The 24,197-nt window shown below is 31.1% G+C and overlaps 1 protein-coding gene across 4 annotated transcripts in view; it reads left to right on the forward strand.

The window, feature by feature from the left end:
• Positions 1 to 24,197, forward strand: part of LOC143083015 (tyrosine-protein phosphatase non-receptor type 5-like) — a 61,983-nt gene that overhangs the window by 32,509 nt on the left and 5,277 nt on the right. For all 4 annotated transcript variants that reach the window (XM_076259124.1, XM_076259126.1, XM_076259123.1 and 1 more), the window contains 10 exons: positions 11,167 to 11,283; positions 13,356 to 13,567; positions 13,949 to 14,032; positions 15,209 to 15,308; positions 15,633 to 15,711; positions 16,354 to 16,430; positions 17,083 to 17,220; positions 17,958 to 18,077; positions 20,756 to 20,916; positions 23,860 to 23,973. In XM_076259124.1, coding sequence (XP_076115239.1) covers positions 11,167 to 11,283; positions 13,356 to 13,567; positions 13,949 to 14,032; positions 15,209 to 15,308; positions 15,633 to 15,711; positions 16,354 to 16,430; positions 17,083 to 17,220; positions 17,958 to 18,077; positions 20,756 to 20,916; positions 23,860 to 23,973 — 1,202 coding nt within the window. The remainder of the gene's footprint in view (positions 1 to 11,166; positions 11,284 to 13,355; positions 13,568 to 13,948; positions 14,033 to 15,208; positions 15,309 to 15,632; positions 15,712 to 16,353; positions 16,431 to 17,082; positions 17,221 to 17,957; positions 18,078 to 20,755; positions 20,917 to 23,859; positions 23,974 to 24,197) is intronic.

Here is a 24,197-nt window from a genome sequence, read left to right on the forward strand (position 1 = left end):
TTTCATTCTTTAGTTTTACAAATTTATTGATTGAATTAAAGAGCATTGTAAAAACAAATGTTTCAGGCACTCTTAGTCGAATCTGCTGCTTCTTTTGGGTATAATGGCAAAGAATTTTAATTTTGTCCTTTCAATTCTTGAATGGAATATGGTAACACCTATTGTTTATGTTAATTTTCACCAGATTATACAATGCAATAGTCAGTCAATCATGGTGAAAATCAAATATATTTTTACAAAAAATACTAACATTTATTCAGAATTTGTATCAAAAGCTGTTGTTCTGTCATTTGGGTGCATGTGACAGAATTTAAAATAAAAAAATGTAAGAATTTATATTTATATTTTTATATGTATAGGTAACTTGATCATAGTCCTTGCATGAACCTAAAAATTACATTATTTAACAATATGTCAGGGTTAGTATAAGAATCATGTTGACATGGTGATGGTTTTTAAGGTATTTTTTTTCATTTCAACATTTGTTAGTATTTATTTCTAATTTTATGGTTGCTGTTCAAATTTACTTGTTGCATGAAACATACATAAATATAAGAAAATGAGAAAATTAGGAACTTTTGCCCAAGATATTTGGAAATATATTAGTCCAAATAATTATGATTTCTTGAAAGTTTTTTTTTTTCTGTGATGCTTTCCTACTACATTAAGGCGTCACCGAAAATAGCCTATTAAGACGTCATAATGACTAAGGAAGGCGTCACAGAAAAAAACAAAAAAAACTTTCAAGATTTTTCATAATTATTTTGACTAGAAATATATATATATATACTGTAAATTCAGATTTTTTTTGCCATGTGCTAATTATCATGATTAATATGAAACATTGGTATATCATGATACGCTTTGAAAAAAATATAACCTCACAGTTGAATTCTGATAGTATTTGTACAGATCTAGCATTTTCTGAAATCTCAATATTAAATTGTTTTCACATTTTTGTCCATAGTTCATATATTATGGTAATAAAAAAAAACTATTTTATTGAAGTATTTGACTTTTTACATAGGAGATACTTAAATTGAAAAAATTGCAGTGGGAACATTCACCTCTTTTGCACATGACACACTGTCTTATATTATTCGATCACAGTGATACATGCGTCAATTATTAGAAGCAGTTTGTGGTTTGAACATCACCTGGGCATTTGAGATTTGTTTAATAAGTTTATAAACATAAACAGTAATAAACAGAAGTAACATTAATATGATATACATACATTTCTCTAATTCTTCGTCAATTTATCCCTTTCTGCACCCATTGTATAAAAAAAATTAATCAACGTGTGGTTCGTTTGATCTCAGTACTTCATTGGTTAAAATCCGATTGTGACGTCGAATTTTCTTGCTGTCCTCTGAATTTCCTATTGTGACGACATGAAAAAAGGCGACCATGCCTGACGACGTCACATAGAAAGAACACATCTTTTTGCAGATCATTCGAAAAGAAGGAATAAGTTTGCCTGCATAATGTTAGAAAATCATTAGAGAAACAGATTCCACCACCAAATCTCGTGTAATACGATATTTATCCACTCTCGACAGTTAAATTATCAATTTTAAAGTCCTCGCCGAGGCGGCTCGGACTTTAAAATTGAAAATTTAACTGTCTCGAGTGGATAAATATCGTATTACACTCGATGCAGTGGTGGAATCTATATTTATATACATAGTAAATGATTTGGTAGTTGTCATTATTTGCTACGAATATACATATTTATCCTCTGTAATTGCTGTACATTTAGATGTGTTTTACTTGTGTAAACTAATGAAATATTAACAAAAATTTGTCCCTTTGGTTATTTTACAGAGTTCTAATAAACATGTCTTCCATTACAGCTCATGCTCTATAATACAATTTAACAAAATGAAGAGAAAAATACATTAAACATTCTATGTAAAAGTGATTTTCGATCATCAATAATTCTTTCTATGTGAAAACTTGATGTATTTTCTATGAGAACATTTGATGTTAAAACATGAACAAATTGATCTTCTAAATTCTAAATAGCCAAAGTGAAGTTAAAATTGTACCATGTGACCTGAAATTGGTCAGAAAGGCAAGATTATTGTTAACATGAATTCCAATCGATAGGCTTGTATCAATCTCATTAAAAAAAAACACCAGCAAAGACATACTGCTTTGTGTTTGGAGTTTGTAAAGTTTCAAATCAAGATGATTGCTAATAGAACCTGCTTTTTATACGACTGCATAAAATGTTTTGCTTTGTATAATGCTGTCATGTTGTTGTCGTCTGCGTCGTCGTTTGAAGAAGATGCATGGTTTCCATAGAATAACTTAAGTATAAGTAAATAGAAATCAATAAAATTTTAACACAATGTTTATAACCACAAAAGGAAGTTTGGGATTGTTTTTGGGGGTTATGGTCCCAAAGGTGTAGGAATTTGGGGCCAAAAATGGGCCCAAATAAGCATTTTTGTAGTTTCCAGTCAATTACTTGTGTTTCAGTGTATAAATTTCTCTGAAATGATACCACACGTTTCCACAAAGGGATGGTTATGGGGGTTATATAGCTTAAATCATTTAGCAATTAGGGGCAAAATGGGGGGAAACAAGAGTTTTTCTGGTTAAAGGACAATTTAGACAATTTAAAAGCAGCGTAAGGGAGGTAAGCCAATTCCATTTAAAGAATACTGTTATATATATATATATATATATATATATATATATATATATATGTTTGATTACCTCCCTTACACTGCTTGAAAATTATGTATTCAGAAATGATGATTGTCTTGAGATGATTAGCTGTAAAATTATTTTTAGAAGTTACTATTAATTAATATTAATTTAAACCATAACTGTATGTCATTTTATGATGTATTTAAGGTAGATATGATTTTCTAAATTATAATCCATAGAATCTTTTAATAATTTGCCAAAATGTAGTTGAAATATCCTGCTTGTTTAAAAACATTAATTTAAAGAATAGGTCACCGGACTTATTTTCACACTACAGGTTGTGCAAAATTGTCAAGGTTTTGTTTAGATTATGCATAGAAAACCCAATTTTCCACCATAAAATTCAAACCACACCATAGAATTTTGAGATGAATATGAGAAGATAGCTCCAATATTATGCTTTCAGATAAGAAAAAGAAAAAATGGGGTCACCGGACTCGCTTTCTTGCTACATGTAAAAATGGGTAAATTCCTAACATATTCTATTGTAAAAGTAGCACTATCTGAATTATCTGCCCTTGCATTTGCGTTGCCTCCCCTTATTTGACAAAGTTGGAAAAAGATGAATCAAACAAAATAATTTTTTTTTTTTGGTTAAATACAATCAAAAATATGATCAAAAATGGAATTTTCTATATTATATTGAAAATTCTTACAAATGAATTACCTACTACTCTAAAAATTGGCACATTTCAACAAAGATCTAGACCTAGTTTTCTAGTATTTCAGGATCCAAGATGGAGGAAGACACCCTATCTACCTTAAATAAGAAGCTATTGTTGCAAACTCCATTAGATTTGTTTTTAGTTTTTTAGATTATTTTTGGAATAAGGGAAAGGGGGAGGTGAACAAAAATTGGGGTGGGGGGTGGTGGGGTAAATAATAAAATCACAATCCAAATTCAGAGCTGTATCAAGCTTGAATGTTGTATCCATACTTGCCCCAACTGTTCAGGGTTCGACCTCTGTGGTTGTATAAAGCTGCGCCCTGGGGAGCATCTGGTTATAAACTTTAAAGATCTTGATAATTGATCAAATTTCAACATAAAAACTCTTAACTAATTCAAAACAGAGGAGAGCTGATGATGATCTGATCATTTTTAATTTTTAAGCAGATTTGACTAGATGTTAGGGTTTGTTCCCCTGATCAGCCATTCTTAATTAATATAATTAATGGCCCAAAAAAACAATAAAAGACTATATGGATTAAAATCAATTTGTTACAAGTTTGAAATTTTTTTACTTAGCAAAATTTTGAACTTTGAGGGAATTAATGAAATGTCGAAACTTTATAATGCAGAAAAGTTTGATTTAAAACAGTGATTTCATTATGTTTGTTTTTGGAAAATGACGCAGTCATTGTTCCATAACTGCCGACCTGATTTCTCTGCCTACCGCGCTTGGTTTCGTATTTACTAATTTCAATACAAACTGGAGGAATGTGCTTGTGTTATCATTATGCATGAGCATTGTGTAGTAATCAGCCAGGAACCAGTTTACAAACTAACTGGTTTCTGTTTGTATTCCACTACAGTCGAAGAAAGTGTTGTAGTTTGACAGGAACCAGTCCAGAATTTTGTAAACTACAAAACGTAATTGGTTATTATCATTCCGTTTTGGTGTTTCATACCGACTTATATGGTTTGAATAAGCTTAAGACCCTTCAAACATTAATGTGATAGGTATATTAAAGACTGTTTTACAAAAGGATGAAACTGTTTTGCTTTAAAAGTCGTACTATAGTGATATATGTTATGTACGGATTTCCACTCTCACCGGTTAATTTCTTCTTTTACACGTAATTTTGAAACTTCCTGTTTAAACATCGCAAGTTTTAAAATTGTTTTTTGAGTGAATTAAACTTATTTTAACAATCACGAAGCGTTCGGGAATCATTTCAAGCATTTTCTTCTTCTCTTTGATGATGGAAAATAGGTTTTCTCAAGAAAATACCGCAAACGATCGCAGAGGAATTGAAACGTACAAGTCAAGTCGGCACCTGGTTAAATTGGCATCTAGTCAAATCGGCACCTATTTGACGTCAATTCGGCTTCCAATAATATTTATTATAATATTTTCTATTCAATTAATTAATAACTGTTACCAAGTACATAGTGAATATTAGGTAAACAACGAGACCAAAGTGAATATGTTGTTGTGTATAAAAGTAAACAACGAAGCTATTGTTTTAACCATTAGACAATTATTAAAATTAAATGGAAAACTATGAGTCCCTTTCAATAAATCAAACTTTCATGCCAAATAATTAGCAAATTTAAGGTGGTTTTTTTTTTCAGTAATGTTTAAACAGCATTAAACAAACAATCCTGTAAAAGACTCAACTGGTTAAATAATGCATAAAAATATCCAATAAGGCTATTTTATTTTTTTCTGGGACGCCTTCCTAAGACGTTCGTAGGAAGGCTTCCTAAGAAGGCGTCCCAGAAAAAAATTAACATAGCCTTGTGGTCATAGGAAGGTGTCCCAGAATAAAATTTAAAAAGCCTTGCCAGACGTAATAATTATTTGGACTACTCATATATATCATTAAAAATACACCAAAAAATTCATGTAGTTGAGAAAAATAAATACATTCAAAATGTACATGAACATCCAAAAAAGTGAAAGTTAGTATTAACTCTTTTTGCTTTAAAAATTTACAACTGCATATAAGTATTGAATGCTTTTTTTTGTAAATTCATTGAGGTGTAAAAGCGTTGACCGAAGTACTTTTTGTATGAAGCGCATAAGCGCTTCATTCTAAAAATGTGCACATGGTCAACGCTTTTGCAACCCTATGAGGTTACAAAAAGAAACATTCAATACTTATAATTACTTTTTTTAGCTAGGATCATGAAAACACGAATTTTATAACTTTTTTATTCAATTCATCTGTGCACTTTATTGTGGGACCACGTGTTATCATGAATGAAAAGTTTTATTGAGTGATGCAATTGCTTGAGGAATAACATGTGATGTGCAGTTAGCCAATCAGAATAAAGTATTATAATGAAACATATATCAAATGTAATTATAACAAAATACATTACGTTGTAAGAGTTATCTCCCCAAACACTGTTTTTCTTGTGGCCACCTCTCCTTCGTAACCGTAAAAGATTTTATTTTACCAAATTGCTCGTTACATATTTAGGATAAGAATATTCGTTTGAACCATAGCTCTATGGGGACTCCATATGAGAGTTATTCCCCCTTTTTCATTTGATTCAAGCGATATGCATTTTCAACTGGTAAACCATAACTGATAGAGACCTAGGGTCTTCATGAGGTCATTGGTACTAAAAATGAAAATGAGGTCAATGTCAAAGGTCAAGGTCATATTATAGATTTTGATTTTGGCTTATTTTCACTTCTTTTCAAATACTGTATGACATTTTGACAAATAATTTTTCATAAATTATTAGTTGCGACATGTCCTTACTTGTATATTTTGGTTGAAAGGCTGCGCATACAATAAACGGGAGTTTTTGTCCATCTTACATTTAAAATTACGCGTCAAGTGGTAGTTCTCATTAACCAAACATATTAAAGACCTAGGATATTTTGATTCAAGGTCCATGGTTTGTGACCTTGAAATTGAGGTCAAGGTCATAGGTTAATAGGACGTCATAAAGCCATAGGAACTAACATTTTAAACTGATTTTTCATATTTCAATATAAAAATAGATCTTTTCTAGTGGAAAGACTTCAATTATTCTCTGAACAATTTGTTTTTAATTTACATCATATTTTGTGGGAGAAGGGGGTTCAGACTATGTGGTATCAGGTCTGTTTGCGCCCAATACACTTTCGCACCTCGCACGTTCACACCCAAGGTCCATTCGCACTCTACTCATTCGCGCCCAATTTTAATTCAAATTCAAGTTGAATAATTGGAAAATCATGATTGTTGTTTTAAATTGCTTTGGTGTAAATACTGAATGTATTTTTAGCTTGGTATGAGTAAAACATTGAAGATTTTAAAGGAAAAACACAAAAGATAATTGTTTTTAAGCCCTTTGATCTGAAACAACGAAACAATAAAATATAGGAACCAAAATATAGCAATCCACTATTATAACCAAAACATGATAAAATTTATTCAACACACAGAAAAAAAATAGTCAGAATCTCACTTCATTATGAAAGAGGTCAATGAAACAAAGTATAGCAATACACTAACCAAAACATGATTAAGAGTTATTCAACGCTAAATAAAACGTTGACAAAATACCACTTTATTTAGAAAGGATTATTATTATCTTTAACAATACGCTATCCAAAACATGATTAAGATTTATTCAACACAAAAAAAAAAATGCTGTCTCACTTTATTTTGAGACAATGACAACAATTATACTTATAAGAAAACACTTGCTTACAGAGTTATTAAACACAAAACCAATTAAGATTAGTTGCGAACATGTAGGGTGATAAAGTGAAAGGGGGCGAACATGAGTTGGTGCAAACGTGAATGGGCGCGAACGGACCCGGATTCAGCCTATGTACCAGTGAGAAATATAGAAGCCTTTATACGGTATTTATTTGTACAATTCAGGTAGTCTTGACCTATTCATTTGTCTTAAAAAAAAACCAGCCAGTTGGCACCTTCACTTCACACACACACATATACGAATATCAATTATATGCTTACGAGACATGTTGCATTGTTAAACTAATTACGGTATGTGAAAATCAAGACTTGCATAAAAACTATCCCAATATTAGAGACAGTGGCGTCATTTTTCTTCAGAGCTTTCAGCTCTTTGATTGTTGCGCTTTGATGAAGTTAAAAAATGTTACTTTGGTGTGCTGTTTCCATCAGAGGCAGTGTCAACATTATGTAGTAGTTTGTGATTACCAGTACATCTTAAGGGAAACAACTTACTACTACAAAAAAGAAATGCATATCTCTGTATCAACAGTTGATTACAATATCATTTTCTTTAGCACTTTTATTTGTGATAGCTTTCATGTTATTATTGTCCCCTATACACTTTTGTTTTCTTTTCTTGTCGGAAATTTCTGGATTTGGAATGTTATTCTATCAATCCTCATTTTAAGAATTGGTAAAACCTTTTGTTCCAGTTTTTATTATTGTAATAACCATATATAAAAAGAAGTGTTAGCATAACTGCTGATGGGATCTTCTGTTAAGTATGATCAAATGTCAAGAAAATTATGTATGAATTGTCATTTGTCCTATTATTTTTATAATTATAGACAAAGGGAGATAAATCAATTCAAAATACTGCCTTGAGAACTAAAATTTATAAGTAATACAAGATTTATGAAAACCAATTATTGAGAGGTTTAATCTCAGTTATTCAAAAAAAAGTTATAAAGCAGTTCCCTTTGTGTATTGTGTATACAAGGATATTGTGTCTGCTTAGAAAAAGGGGGACACATTTCCACATTGCTTACTAAAAAAGAAAGTTCTTTGAACAGTTTGAGAAAAAAACTATTCATCATGAAAAAGTTGAAATATAAGCAAAACAGCATCATTTAGCTGGTGAGCAATTTAAGCTAATATGAGCCCCTAGTTTAAAATGTTTTAAGACAATAGAAGAAACTAAATATGATCAGTATCTAGTTATTCTTATACAAGAGAAATTAATTGATAAAAAAAGTTTCAAATTTTAAACAATGCTTTTTTTTTAAATTTTGTTTAACATTGGACAATATATTATCTCGCAATAAGACAATGAAATAAGTACATCAATTTAAGTTGATATCTACTTAAATAAAAATTCAGAAAGTTCAATGTTTATAGTTCAAAGGATACATAGAAGGAAATGTTTAGTTAATTCATATCTGGTAAACAAGATTGAATTAATAGATAATATTTATAGATAAACATTTATTTGTTTTTTATTGGTGATTGACCCATACATGTACTTGTAAATAGCTGCCGGTATACAATCAGGTTAACTTTTACAAAGGGCTGCAAGCTTTTGAAAACCATCTTGTAAAAGATAAATCCGCCAATCACTTGCTTTTTGGAAATAACGGAGTTAGTCAGTGGCTGATAAAAAAAGGGACTGACTGCCTGCCTAAGAGAGGTTTTTCCAAAGTCATGCTTCAGTGATTCCCTAAGTAATCGACTATATTTTCTCCACAAAAAAGGGGGTGGGGGAACCCCTGAAAAATCTTCTGCTAGTGCTGTGAGGGATTTATTGTCACCTAATTTTAAGTTCATTATTTCTAGATGAAAAATAATTCAAGATGATGAATAAACATGTGAGAAAGAAAATAAGATTGACTCTTTTAGAACTTTGCAAATGAAAAATGATAATATTTTTAACCCTATGAAAGCCAAAAGTTAGAGATTTTGTAACTTTTTGACAAAATCTGGTTTTAAAATGAATAGTAAGGGTCAGCTGTAGGGAGTTAGGTTTTCATATTTTCTGAACAAGTTAAAAATTTATCAATTGAAAATTCAGAATTGTAAAGGGTATGTGATAAATTGTGAGTGACAAAGCACTTGGACGTTCATGGGCTGATGATACCATAAGGACTAACTGTTCACAAGCAGAGGTATTCTGCAATACTAGAAAATTGAAATTACACTTTAGATTTGAGGACTTTTCTGAATCCTGAAGTAACACACGCACATTGAATTCTGTGACTACAAATACTTGAGCTAAATGACAGTAGGGGGACCTAAACAGAATATATAGCCAAACCATGCAAGAATCATCCATAAAAGTTTATACACCTGCTTTACCATCAATTCATAAATCTAGGAATACCTGTTGTTAAGGTATTCTTGTTTTGATTTTTTTTTTGCTGAAATTTAAAAAAATAATTGTATTAATTTGAAGAAACATGAATATTACACCCCTTCTTTATCCTTTACATGTGTTAAACAGAGATATTAAACAGGAAACGAGTGGGAGGGAGAAATTGTTTTACACACAGTTATTTGTTCTATATGTAAGTTATAATGAGTTAATGAAGCATAGCAAAGTTTGTGGGGGTTTGATCAAATTCCAATCAAGTGGAACATTGTCAGATTTGTTAGTAATTATATATATAAAGTTATAGGAATATTGTTATTTCCCAAACAAATTTTGGAGACTTGATTTGGATTTTATGGCTGTCATGTATGTATACTTTATAATGTTTCCTTGTTTACTTTGATTGATTTAATTGTTATCTTGTGCTCCTTGAAATGTTAAATATAGCAAATACTTGACCAAATATATTTTACACAGAACCTGTTCTATATTCAGTGCTAATATTGAGGTAATGTGCTGTTGCATAAAATTTATTAAAAAAAAAATCTGTATGTCAGATAAGATTAGATTTTTTTGCAACATTTTCATTATTTGTTCCTGCTGTGACTCAATTTTGATGCTCAAACCTCCCAGCTGAGAAAATATTGTTACATGTATGGTAAACAAGTTATTCTTGATGTCTGTTGGTGGCCTTTTTTTAATGTGTATGTCATTTGATTATAGTTCACACTTGTCATTTCTTATGTCGGATAACTATTTTCATAACTATCTTTGCAAAGAAATGTTTCTTATGAACTTGGATTTCCAATGCAATGATTGTTAAGAAATTTGAAAACTTAAAAAGTATGCAATAAATATTTTTGTTAAAAAAATAAACATATCATCTGTGATGATTTACAATTATTTTGATATGTGGTTTTACATTTACACGTCCTTTACTACAATAACACTTGTGATAGGCCAGCATAACACCTTCTAACATGCATAACCTGTTTATATCATTTCACATCTCGTTTGGGTCTTTTGTTATATGTTTACTACATATGATACTGAAGGTCATTCCCTAAATTGTGTAAAAAGATGTTATACAAATATTAATTCGGAGATGCATATAGCCTCAGGTGGAAATTTTTTGATTTTAAAGAATTTAATGTCTGCCATTTATCTCTGCACAATACATATTTAAAGTTCAAAGTTGACATCAATAACTTCGAGTCCTTATTTAACATGTACACTATTTATTCATTTTGCAGGAAAAAATAAAATGAAAAATATAACATATTGATTACATCTACATTTTTATATTGTCTACTATTGTATTGCTAAAATATGTTTACTGATCAAATGGATTTAAAATGTTATACTGCATTAATAATTTTCAGAAAAGATAAAAAACAAATATTTAAATTGTTATCTTTTAAAAAAGAATTCATGATTTTTTGATTGCTGAAAAAGCAATTAAATATACTAGTTATCAAAATTGGAATGTTTTTGGAAAAATCTTATGCAAGAAGTATTTATTTTATACATGTGTATTATCTAAATACTTTAAATAAAGATTTTATGAAAGTTTTATTGTCAAGGAAAAATGCAATACATTTGGTAGTCTATTGAATAAAACATTAACTTTGATTGTATATTTAAAATTGTATAAATCATTTCCTTAATTCACAGTGATTAATATCACAATTTGTTTTATTTTGTTACAGCAAGCAATATTAGTAACTAATGAAGAAAGTGAACCATTGTCATCTTGGTTTGTGAGTTACTTCCCTTACATTGCTGCAGCTTGTTGTGTATGCATCATACTGATGTCAACAGTGTTGGTAAGTCATTATCAAAAACTTGGTTTGTGAGTTACTTCCCTTACATAGCTGCAGCTTGTTGTGTATGCATCATACTGATGACAACAGTGCTGGTAAGTCATTATCAAAAACTTGGTTTGTGAGTTACTTCCCTTACATAGCTGCAGCTTGTTGTGTATGCATCATACTGATGACAACAGTGCTGGTAAGTCAATATAAAAATCTTGGTTGGTGAGTTACTTCCCTTACATAGCTGCAGCTTGTTGTGTATGCATCATACTGATGACAACAGTGCTGGTAAGTCAATATAAAAATCTTGGTTGGTGAGTTACTTCCCTTATATTGCTGCAACTTGTTGTGTATGCATCATACTGATGTCAACAGTGTTTGTAAGTCATTATAAACAAATGAGGAGATGAGGTATGATTGCCAATGAGACAACTATCTATCAAAGTTAAAATGAAGTGAATTTTAAGTGATTAGATACAACCATACTGTAAATTCAGAAATTATTACGATGTTTTTATTATTGTGAAAAAAGAACAAAGTTATCATTGCAATAATTTAAAATTGCATGTTGAAATTTTTATATGAATAGCACAGAATTTTTCTCAATATAGCAAAATTTAAAATCCCACTTTTGTATAAAATTACTAAATTACAATGATGAATGCACGTAATAAATTTCTGAATTTACAGTACTGCCTGCTTTAAAAGGCCCAGACATAAAAAATATGAAACAGTTAATTGAGAAAACTAATTTGATTTGGATACATTATTTAGTATTTCAATTTAATAAGTTTTAAATTGCAGTATTCCCTTCTTTCTAGACATTGATTTGTACAATTGTAAAAAGTCTATCTTATTTCCAATTTAATATGAAGGTCATGTTGAATGAATGGTTGTTTCAAGTAGCATTATGGGTTTAGAAGTTTGTTAGCATGATTAGAAATATAGAGTTCCATACTTTTTGCTGTGGAAAGTATGTTAAAAAAGTATTTCTTTGGAAAAACAGCTTCCATTAAAAATGTAAGATAGCAAACCCTACTTAGCAGTAGACTTGTGTTCATAACTTTGATTATAATATTGTGCTAAACACATTTAATCCACAATCCAATGTTTTCTAAATTTACAGTTCAATTACTATGAGACTGTAGTATAATTAGTAAAAGAAAAAAATCCATAAGACATTTGATTGATGCACAAAATTATTTTTATTCAATGTTTATTTTGAAATTATTCTTTTTGTTTTGAATGAATAAGGAACCTTTTTATAAAAGAGTTCCGTCAAAGTCTTTTGGGTCTTTTTCATTGCATTTTAATTACCTATTTATCAAAAAGAGTGGATTCTGTGCTTTTAATGGTTCCCCGTAATAAAAGTCTTGGAAAACATATAGTCAGTATGTTTTGCTGTCAAGTCAATTGTCTATATTTCATGTATTAGTTCAAACAAATGGTTTTCTTGAATTTCCAATGCTTCATTTTCAACATTTGTATTATACTGTCAAAATTACAAACAAGATTGATATATTTCTACATCAACAGTTTATTAGCAATATTATTATGTTTCTCCATACCTGGCAGATCAGTCAGGGTCTGAAACACAGCCTAATTTGTTTATTGAGGAGGCTCTGAAAAGATTTTTTTCTGTATTTTGGTAACAAATTTTTCAATTAGATACCTGTCTTTTCATAATCTTTGGACCATGTAGAGTTCTTCCTGATGGTTGAATCATGTTTTTATAATGACCACTGTCATCCCTGAAAGGTTTGCAACATGTATATACAGGTGAAAAATTTGCAATTAACATATTTAATTTTGTTCTTCCAAACATCAGTAGTATAGAAACCTTATAATACAAGACAGATCATATATGTATTGCATTTATTTAAATATTCTTAAGATAAAGAGTGATTTGGTACCGTGAGCATGGGTTGGAATCTCCACCTTTCCACTTGTTTTGTTTATTTTTTTTTAGTTCATCTATGATAACCATGCTTTGAGGTTATTTTGAGAATTTTCACTTTGGACAAAAGACCTTTGCCATCGATATTGAATTTTGAATCTACAATTATATAACAAATTGTTTACAGGTATACTGCTGCTGCTGTAAAAAGAAGAAAGAACCTGAAAATGACAAAGGATCACAGAAACTGCAACAGATTTATTTTCCTTCAGTCAAACCTGACATGAAAGATCCCAAAATGATACAACCAGGAGGCAGTCCCCTCTACACACCACCAGGGTCCATTACTCCAGTACAGACCCCAACTGGTAGAATCAAGGCTAAAGGACTCTTAGAAAGGTGGGTTTTAGTTGCTTTATGTAGACATCACAAAAATGTTACCTTTACTAGAAGTCCAATTTTAAATTGGGACTGTTAGTGTTAGAAAGGTATATTTTAATCCTATTTAAAGATCATCAAAGGATATATGTTACAAATTTTGTAACTTTACTTTAATCTGCTAGTGAAGGCAGAGGTAAAATGGGAGTCTAAACAAATTTCTGTTTCTTTTGTTAATTTTTCCATACATTTATATAAAACTTAATATATCTTTGATATGACATTACAGAAAATGTTTTAAGAGAATCTAAGTAGATTATCTAATGGCCATCATTATTGGTTTTGAACAACACTTATTGTATAAAATATGTAAAATATTTTTTTCTTAATTTTTATGTTTAGGCGAGGATCCAATGCTTCCTTAACCATTGACTTGAATGCTTCACCTGAAAGTGGTCGTTGGGATGGAACTCCACCCAAAGAAAGGTAGGTAAATTAGGTTTACAGGATACATTGTTACATTGATAGTCTACCTTAAAGTTACAGCTGCAAAATATCAATAGATCAAATGAAATATATGAAGACATTGAGAAAAATCACAAAAAGTTAATTTTGGATAAGACTCTTAATAAATCAATATAAATAGGAAGATGTGGTATGAGTGTCAATGAAACAACTCTCCATCCATGAAGTCACAAGTCAGAGCTTTTCCCCATGCAGCCTTGGCTCACATGGAACAGCAAGCTATAAAGGGCCCCAAAATGACTAGAGACAACTCAAACAAGAAAACCAAGTCTAATCTATTTAAAAAAACAAGAAACAAGAAACACCTACAAACGACAACCACTGAACAACAGTTAACTGACTTAGGATATGTGCTTCCAAATGGAGCCGGTTTCAATGCATGCTGTTCTGGAAATGTTATTTCTGAATTTATAGTATTCACTTACTTTAGGATAGTCAGTGTGAAAAGATAGACTGTAAAAAAAGAGGTCACCTTTATGCTAGACTTAAATCATTTGTACATTACATACTTAAACTACTATTATTTTATTTATTATTACTTTATACTGTTTAGTCAGTTTTTGTTATATCTATTTTGCGTGACTGTATTTATGCATCCCGTCATACTTTGAACGACAAAATTATTTCATGTCTACCTGTGCGAATTTCAAACGCGCAATTTTACACTAGTACTCAAAACCCTCCTTCATTGATGGGTGCATTTTACGTAGACAAATAAAATCGTATGATATAATCAAAATGAGGATGTTAATTTGATGTGTGCTTCTTCGTTACATTTGTTGTTTTTATAGTGATTAATATGATAACACAATGTTGACTGCTGTACCCCTATTTTTGACATTTTTGACTATTGTGTCTGTTTGTTTTGTTCAAGCATCGGTGACAATATAATTGAATGTGATACGACTGTCATACAAGTGAGAGGTTTAGCTAGCTATAAAACCAGGTTCAATCCACCATTTTCTACATTTGAAAATGCCTGTACCAAGTCAGGAATATGACAGTTCTTGTCCATTCGTTTTTGATGCGTTTTGTTATTTGATTTTGCCATGTGATTATGGACTTTCCGAATTGATTTTCCTCTGAGTTCAGTATTTTTGTGATTTTACTTTTTGTTACAGTTATATTTTATTTCAGTACTGGAGTAGAGTATTTAATGACTGCTGGTCATAGACTTAGCAGACAAGATTTGAAAAATGCTGTCCGAAATAACAGAGCTTTGCATCAAGAATTCTGGGTAATTTTTTCTGCACATTCATCTGGTCTTGCATTTAAATAGTTTTCAAAAAGAGAACACAAAACTGAAACAAACAGTCAGAGAAATTCGAGTATAGTATTTACAAATTACCGTACAAAACTGATAATTCTTAAAAGTTTTCTTATGAATGTATAACAACATTAACAAAAGTCGACAGAACAGAATTTATCCTATGGTAATTTTGGGGACTACACAAATCTTTACTATTTGTCTTGCACCATTGGGAAAGGCTAAACCTGACTTATTATATACAGCTATTGTGTTAGTTTGTAAAAAAAAAAATTTAAAATCCTTTTTTTATAGGAAATCTTCACAAACCACCCAGAGAAGGTCTCTGTTGCTGGTTCTGGTATGAAAAACAGATACAGAAGTATTATACCAAGTAAGAACTGCTTCCTGTTATCTAAGCAATGTAGTGCTATATTATAATATAAATAGTATAAAAAAAGATAACCAACTGAATCACAAAATTATGTCAAATATGTATGAAATTTGGTCAATATTATATTATCATTGATACTAATAAGTGATTGATTCATATTTGGAAGGTTATTTATGACCATTTGTACAATGTTTGTGTCACATGATTTTGTATACATTTAATCCATTTAATTAGTTCTAATATCAGAAGTTCATTAATGATTGCTTAAGAACTCTTTATAAAGTAGGATCTTTTGTGATTACCTTTATCAGCTTATTACCAGCCGTTAAGTACACATCATGTTCAACATTCACTGTTGAGGCATTTATGACTGACATATTGTGTTATGTAGAAGAGCACATTTTTAACACTTTTGTATTTGACTATAACATGTGTTTTGTAGATGATGTTTGTGTTTTATGACTATGTCCTCTGTTTTGTATATGATATTTGTGTTTTATGACTGTGTCCTCTGTTTTGTAGATGATATTTGTGTTTTATGACTGTGTCCTCTGTTTTGTATATGATATTTGTGTTTTATGACTGTGTCCTCTGTTTTGTATATGATATTTGTGTTTTATGACCATGTCCTCTGTTTTGTAGATGAACACAGTAGAGTTATATTACCTGACAGTGAATGGGATCCACTCTCATCATATATCAATGCAAATTATATTAGGGTAAGATGACATACTTTGTACTGCTTAATCCCTCTTTTCTACATTATCTTAATCTATAGAAAATGAGGTAGGTTGTCATTGTATATTAGAACTACCTTTATCAGAAAAGAGAAGTTGCATTTCAATGCATGCTGACCATTATGAATTAACTCCACACAGAAAACAAGTGATAGGATGTTTTAATGCATGACTTAAAATTCCTACTGATTTGATAAATTCACAGGAATAGAAGCACGGTCAAGTACTAGTGACTTTGATTTAATTAGCAATTGTCAGTGTCAAGTTTTCTGCTGAAGTTAGGTTGATGGGAACTACTTGTGATAGATCAATAATATTGTGTAATTGAATTAATTAGCAATTTTCAATGTTCAGTTTTCTGCTGAACTAAGATTGATAGGAACTGCTTACAATAGACAAAGATATATTCTATAAAGTAACATTACTGTACATGTGTACATCTCAGTTTGTGGACCATTTTGAGGCCCTGCCTACTACAACATGGTCAAGCAACCATCAGATTGTCTTTTTCTGAATTTTGTGCCAACATTCTTCTGTGTCAACAGCTTATTCCTTATTTCAGGGATATGAATGTGAACCACACACCTACATTGCTACACAAGGCCCAATGTTATGTTATTTTTCTCTCTTTCAGGGATATGAATGTGAACCACACACCTACATTGCTACACAAGGCCCAATGTCACATACCATTGTAGATTTCTGGAGGATGATTTGGTATGAAAAGTCACCAATCATAGTCATGATTACAAAACTTAAAGAAAATAATAATGTAAGTACAAATAATTATCTATGACAAAAACATTATTAAGATGTATTCATGTTTTGTTGAAACATTTCAGGAGCAGCCATCATAAGTTAGACAGATTGATTGTTTACAAATGAAATTCCTGAAGTTGTTGCCTGAGTGTGAATATGTTTTTAGAGCCTTGATATATTCTTGCAATTGCCTGGGATTTTGGCCATGTCTACTTTGCTTTGATAGTAAGCTAGGATACCAGTAAATTTCTTGCTTTGATAGTGAGCTAGGATATCAGTACATTTCTTGCTTTGGTAGTGAGCTAGGATACCAGTAAATTTCTTGCTTGTACTTGATTTACTGTTGATTTTGATTATTTATTGGATATCAATTTCCGTGGATTTCTTTGTTAAAGGTAAACCACAAATTGAAATGTATGAATTTTTCTGTAGGTTTGTATGCAGACTTTAGTAGAACCACAAAATTAAAATAATCTTTGAAAAATACAATATTTTCTCAATCTTGCAAGAATAAATAAAAAATGTTTGTTTTATTAAATTGATATTGAATATTATGTTTTATTAAATTGATATTGAATATTATGTTTTAAACAAACAATTCATAGTCATTGTATTTAGATGGATTAAAGTATAAACAGTTGCTGAATGACATGCAAAAAGTTAGAAATAATACCCGGATAGTTTGCAATCAATTAAATTTGAAAAATACTGGTAACTGTGTGATATCTTTTGTTGTTTTTATATGTGTAGATTAAATGCGAGAACTATTTACCCGAGGACAATAGTTCCTGTACATTTGGTGATATTGAAGTAAAGGTTGAGAAAGTGAAAGTAAAGCAGGGATACACAGTTAGATATTTATCATTAAAGGTAGGTTGATTCTTATAGGTTGCATTTCTGTAAATATTGAAAATGCAATTTCCCATAGGAACTCCTTTAAGACTAAAACTGTACCACTTTTACTATGAAGTTTTGATTATCCTAGAATTGAAAGTTCATATGCACCACAATTTTTTTCAAAGGTCAGAATATAGGGCTGTGCGGCATATTTTCAACGTTTACATGCCCTGAACTTCTCAGAGTTTAAACTAACACTAATTTTCTTAACTACCCCTACCTCGAATGAAAGGTTACCACATATTTCAATGTAAACAATATGCACACGTTTATTTACTGGTAACATTCCAAGTTATGTCTCTGTGAGATGGAACACAGAGAGCATAACTGGGAATCAGTATGTAAACAAAATTAATTTTCTATGAATATTCAAGATCTCCCCAAAAGAGGCGTGTTTTGAGAAACAGCTGTATTTACAAAGTGCAACCTATAAGTTGTAAGAGAGTAAAAAAAAATCTAAAATTGTAAAATGAATAATCTTTGAAATTTCAGAAATTTTATAACAAAAATATCTTTATTAAAGGCTGTGGATTTTCTATAAAAATCTTGGTTTGTTTGCCACAAAGTACTCGTTTTCTATTAAATGCAATGCAACTAAATAATAAGGCTTTGCATCAAGTTTCCCCCTAGTATATGTTCAAAATGGCCTGTCTCTATTATTCATTATATCTGTAGTTTTGATACAATTGATGTTAAAAAAATTCGTACAAAAATGGCTACAGAAGGGTACATAAACCTTAATGTATGTAGTAGTTTGTAACTTCACTTTATTGTCAAAAAACACAAATATTGAAGGTTAAAATGCATAAAACAGTTCATAATAATTCCTAATACTAGAAATAATAAAGCTCATATGCATGGTGAACTAAGCACTGTGTCATCAACATATGTGGCTAAAACATAATCAGCAAAAGCTTATATTTTCTTCTCTATAGGCATATCTTTATTAAATATTCAGCAAAGCAATAAGTTTTATTCTCTCTCAGAACATTGACTGTCTAATGCATTTCAAGTTATTTCTCTCCAGATGGGCATCTATCTTCATGGTGAAATATCTCCGACCATATGATACTATTTAAGCCAAAAATAAGAATAAATATATACTGAGTGCCAATGAAAACGCAACACTTTTGTTTTTCAAAAAAATCTTATAATTTTTATTTTATTTATATAAGAACTTTGTATAGTTGGTTGAAAATGACTTTTAAGACACTTGTCGACAACGGTGATTTTTGGAACAAATGGGAAGTAAGGGTTATTTTGAAAGGACATAAACCGAGTTCACTGCTATTCAACATACACACCATTTTCACGATTTTGTCATTTAAAGCTTGGTTAACGTCATGAATTTTCTCGCCCTTATTGTTAAGAAACTGCAATAATCATCTGAGTAAATGCCAGAACTTTCTGACAACCAGCGATATGCAGTTTTGGGCATGATCCAATGAAGCCTTTCACAGCATACACTTATGAGAAGACTATAGTTGTAGCCTCTACAATAACCCAAATCATCCACAAATTCAACCAAAATGGATCATTTAATGATAAGCCACATCCCGGGGTACAAAAAGCAAGAAACGCTCAGCAAGACCGATACTTTTGGTCTTAAACATATCCGATATCGACTCTGATGGCTGTCCAAAGGTCATGAGAGTTCAATGGTGGTCACGGTAGAACCTTTTGAGCAATTTCAGTAAAGCACCATTTGCGCATAAAATGGTTAAAGAGCACCACAATCTTTCCTTAGTGATAAGCTAAACGGCTGTCTGGCATAAACATTGAATTCTGTAGACTAAAAAACATTCATTATGTACCAAAAACCGTCAGTGGCATATTTTCAACGTTTATATGCCCTGAACTTCTCAGAGTTTAAACTAACACTAATTTTCTTAACTACCCCTACCTCGAATGAAAGGTTACCACAGATTTCAATGTAAACAATATGCACACGTTTATTTACTGGTAACATTCCAAGTTATGTCTCTGTGAGATGGAACACAGAGAGCATAACTGGGAATCAGTATGTAAACAAAATTATTTTTCTATGAATATTCAAGATCTCCCCAAAAGAGGCGTGTTTTGAGAAACAGCTGTATTTACAAAGTGAAACCTATAAGTTGTAAGAGAGTAAAAAAAAAATCTAAAATTGTAAAATGAATAATCTAATTTCAGAACAATAGATTATTATAACAAATTTGATTTACTCTGTGAGTTACAGAGTCACACCTATTGTTACTTGAATGTACCAAATAAAAATTGAAAAATACACAGAACAATTATTTATTCTTTTCTAAATTAAATGTCAAAAGTGCTACGGTTGAATGACATATCTCATAAAAATTAGCTGCTTTCTGTTTACTGTTTAGTGGCCTGGGAAATTTTGTGAGGGTTTCATTTTTGCTCACTTTTACTATACAAATAAATTGTAAAATTTCACTTGTGTAAATTTGAGGGCATACAATTCAGTTTAATACAGGGGAGAAAATGACTTAGCTAACAAAAATAAATTTTTCGCATATTTATATGAAATAACTGATTGTTCTATTTTAGTGTGATGGAGAAATGCAATATTTACGTAACATTACTGATTGTTTATTTTAGTGTGATGGAGAAATTATTCATGTATTACATTGCTGATTGTTTTATTTTAGTGTGATGGAGAAATTATACATGTATTACATTACTGGTACACAGCATGGCCTGATCATAAACCACCACAGTCAGCTAAAATGCTGTTAGAACTTGTTAAAGATGTAGAATATAAAAGATTAAAATTACAACCCAGTAAAGGACCAGTTGTGGTACATTGTAGGTAAGGGATAGTTACAGTTGTGGTACATTGTAGGTAAGGGATAGTTACAGTTGTGGTACATTGTAGGTAAGGGTTAGTTACAGTTGTGGTACATTGTAGGTAAGGGATAGTTAGTTTTAGTACATTGTAGGTAAGGGAAAGTTACAGTTGTGGTACATTGTAGGTAAGGGATAGTTACAGTTTTGGTAGAAATATAACTCATGGTGTATTGATTTTTACATACATTCACTGTTTTAAAATGTAAAGACCTGTAATTTAATCAAATCTGAAAACCATGACAGCCAAAACTGTGTAAGGAAAATTTTATAAAGGATCTGATGACCAGGGGCTTAATTTGTTAAATATAATTGATTTTAAGAACTAAATTTAGAAGATGTATGGTCTAGTCTACTTGGGAGAGATCTGTTTGCGCCAAAAATGTGTCCTTTTGTGCCACAACTTTTTTTTCTCCCATGCTACATTTGCGCCACATGTTTTGAAATTACATGGTATCATTTGAGCCAAAAATACTTCACTTTATTGTCAAAAAACACAAATATTGAAGGTTAAAATGCATAAAACAGTTCATAATAATTCCTAATACTAGAAATAATAAAGCTCATATGCATGGTGAACTAAGCACTGTGTCATCAACATATGTGGCTAAAACATAATCAGCAAAAGCTTATATTTTCTTCTCTATAGGCATATCTTTATTAAATATTCAGCAAAGCAATAAGTTTTATTCTCTCTTAGAACATTGACTGTCTAATGCATTTTAAGTAATTTCTCTCCAGATGGGCATCTATCTTCATGGTGAAATATCTCCGACCATATGATACTATTTAAGCCAAAAATAAGAATAAATATATACTGAGTGCCAATGAAAACTCAACACTTTTGTTTTTCAAAACAATCTTATAATTTTTATTTTTTTTATATTAGAACTTTGTATAGTTGGTTGAAAATGACTTTTAAGACACTTGTCGACAACGGTGATTTTTAGAACAAATGCGAGGTAAGGGTTATTTTGAACAGACATAAACCAGGTTCACCCCTTTTCAACATACGCACCATTTTCACGATTTTGTCATTTAAAGCTTAGCTAATGTCATGAATTTTCCCGTCCTTATTGTTAAGAAACTGCAATAAACATCTGAGTAAATGCCAGGACTTTCTGACAACCAGCGACATGCAGTTTTGGGCATGATCCAATGAAACCTTTCACAGCATACACTTACAAGAAGACTGAAGTTGTAGCCTCTACAATAACCCAAATCATCCACAAATTCAATCAAAATGGATCATTTAATAATAAGCCACATCACGGAGTACAAAAAGCAAGAAATGCTTAGCAGGACCGATACATTTGGTCTTTAACATATCCGATATCGACTCTGATGGCTGTCCAAAGGTCATGAGAGTTCAATGGTGATCACGGTAGAACCTTTGGAGCAATTTCAGTAAAGCACCATTTGCGCAGAAATTGTTAAAGAACATCACAATCTTTCCTTAGTGATAAGATAACCCGCTGTCTGGTGTAAACATCGAATTCTGTTGACTAAAAAGCATTCATTATGTACCAGAAACCGTCAGGCGTAAACATCAAATTCTGTAGACTTAAAAGCATTAATTATGTACCAAAAACCGTCAGTGGTGGTAACATAGACATTTGGCACCTGCCTTGGCCAAAATTCATGCTTTTCGCCGGATTTTGGTCCGATCAAGCAAATTTTGCATCCGATTTGACATGGTTTAGACGATGAAAACCACCACCAATATCATAAAGTCAGCTTGAGTTTACTTTGCGGAACAAATGAAATAACATTCCTCAGGATCACATTAAACGTCCGGGATGATCAATTCCACGGCGCTGTCAAGATTGCGCTGCACCACCGGGTTGATACATTTTTTGTTAGGACTGTGAGTTGATGATTCAATATTGGATGTTTTGTTTACCTATTGCGCCTGAAGGATGACAATGAAACATTTTTGTTTGATACCGATCTTTTGTTAAAATTGTTAATTTTCAAGAACAATTTATTTCGAAAGATTATCATTTCTAATATAAATTTTATTTTTGAAAACCCAAGTGTTGCGTTTTCATTGGCACTCAGTATATATTAATCATCAATATTTTATGATAGATATGTATACAGGTAAATTGGCGCAAATGAGTTCCAAATATTGGTGCAATTAATACATTTGGAAAACAAAAATTTGGCGCAAATGAAACCCCTGAAAAACAGTAATTGGCACAAAAGGACTGCTGCCCTCTACTCATTAATGTTGGATCAAATTTTCAACAATATTAAGCATATCCCATGACAAATTTCACTTATTAGACAGTTGATATATTGTTTTATTTCTGCATAGTGAAAAGATTTTTTATGCCCCACCTACGATAGTAGAGGGGCATTATGTTTTCTGGTCTGTGCCTCCGTTCGTCCGTCCGGTTAAAGTTTTTGGTCGAGGTAGTTTTTGATGAAGCTGAAGTCCAATCAACTTGAAACTTAATACACATGTTTCCCATGATATGATCTTTCTAATTTTAATGCCAAATTATAGTTTTGACCCCAATTTCATGGTCCACTGAACATAGAAAATGATAGTGCAAAGTTCAGGTTAAAGTTTTTGGTCAAGGTAGTTTTTGATAAAGTTAAAGTTACATCAACTTGAAACTTGGTACACATGTTCCCTATGATATGATCTTTCTAATTTTAATTCCAAATTAAAGTTTTGACCCCAATTTCACGGTCCACTGAACATAGAAAATGATAGTGGGAGTGGGGCATCCGTGTACTATGGACACATTCTTGTTTATAGTTGTGTTCAGAAATATATGTCATATATATATATGTGAAAAGTGAGCCTTGTTATTTCTTATTGCATATCAAGCATATATTTCTTATGCAAATTGAAGAACTTCATGAATAAAAAGCTTATGTTGATTATGTTTTGTAGTGCTGGCATAGGAAGAACAGGATGTTTTATAGCTATAACCGTTGGAATGAGACAACTTAAGGAAGAACACTCTGTAGATATACTGGGTATTGTCTGTCATATGAGAATAGATCGGTAAGTCAAACTGAACATAGTCTATTGCATAGAATTGATAATCAAAACTTGATATATTAAAGAACAAGAAGTGGCAGAATTGTCAGCGAGAGAACTTTATATAAATGACTTGGATAAAAAATAGACCAGTCCTTGTTTAGCTATCAACAATGAGGAAAACCCATACTGTAAAGGCAGTTATAAAAAGTCACATATAGTTTGTCACATGAGAATTGATTTATGAG

This window comes from Mytilus galloprovincialis, chromosome 7, assembly GCF_965363235.1.
Source record: "Mytilus galloprovincialis chromosome 7, xbMytGall1.hap1.1, whole genome shotgun sequence".
In the NCBI taxonomy this organism is placed as follows: domain Eukaryota; kingdom Metazoa; phylum Mollusca; class Bivalvia; order Mytilida; family Mytilidae; genus Mytilus; species Mytilus galloprovincialis.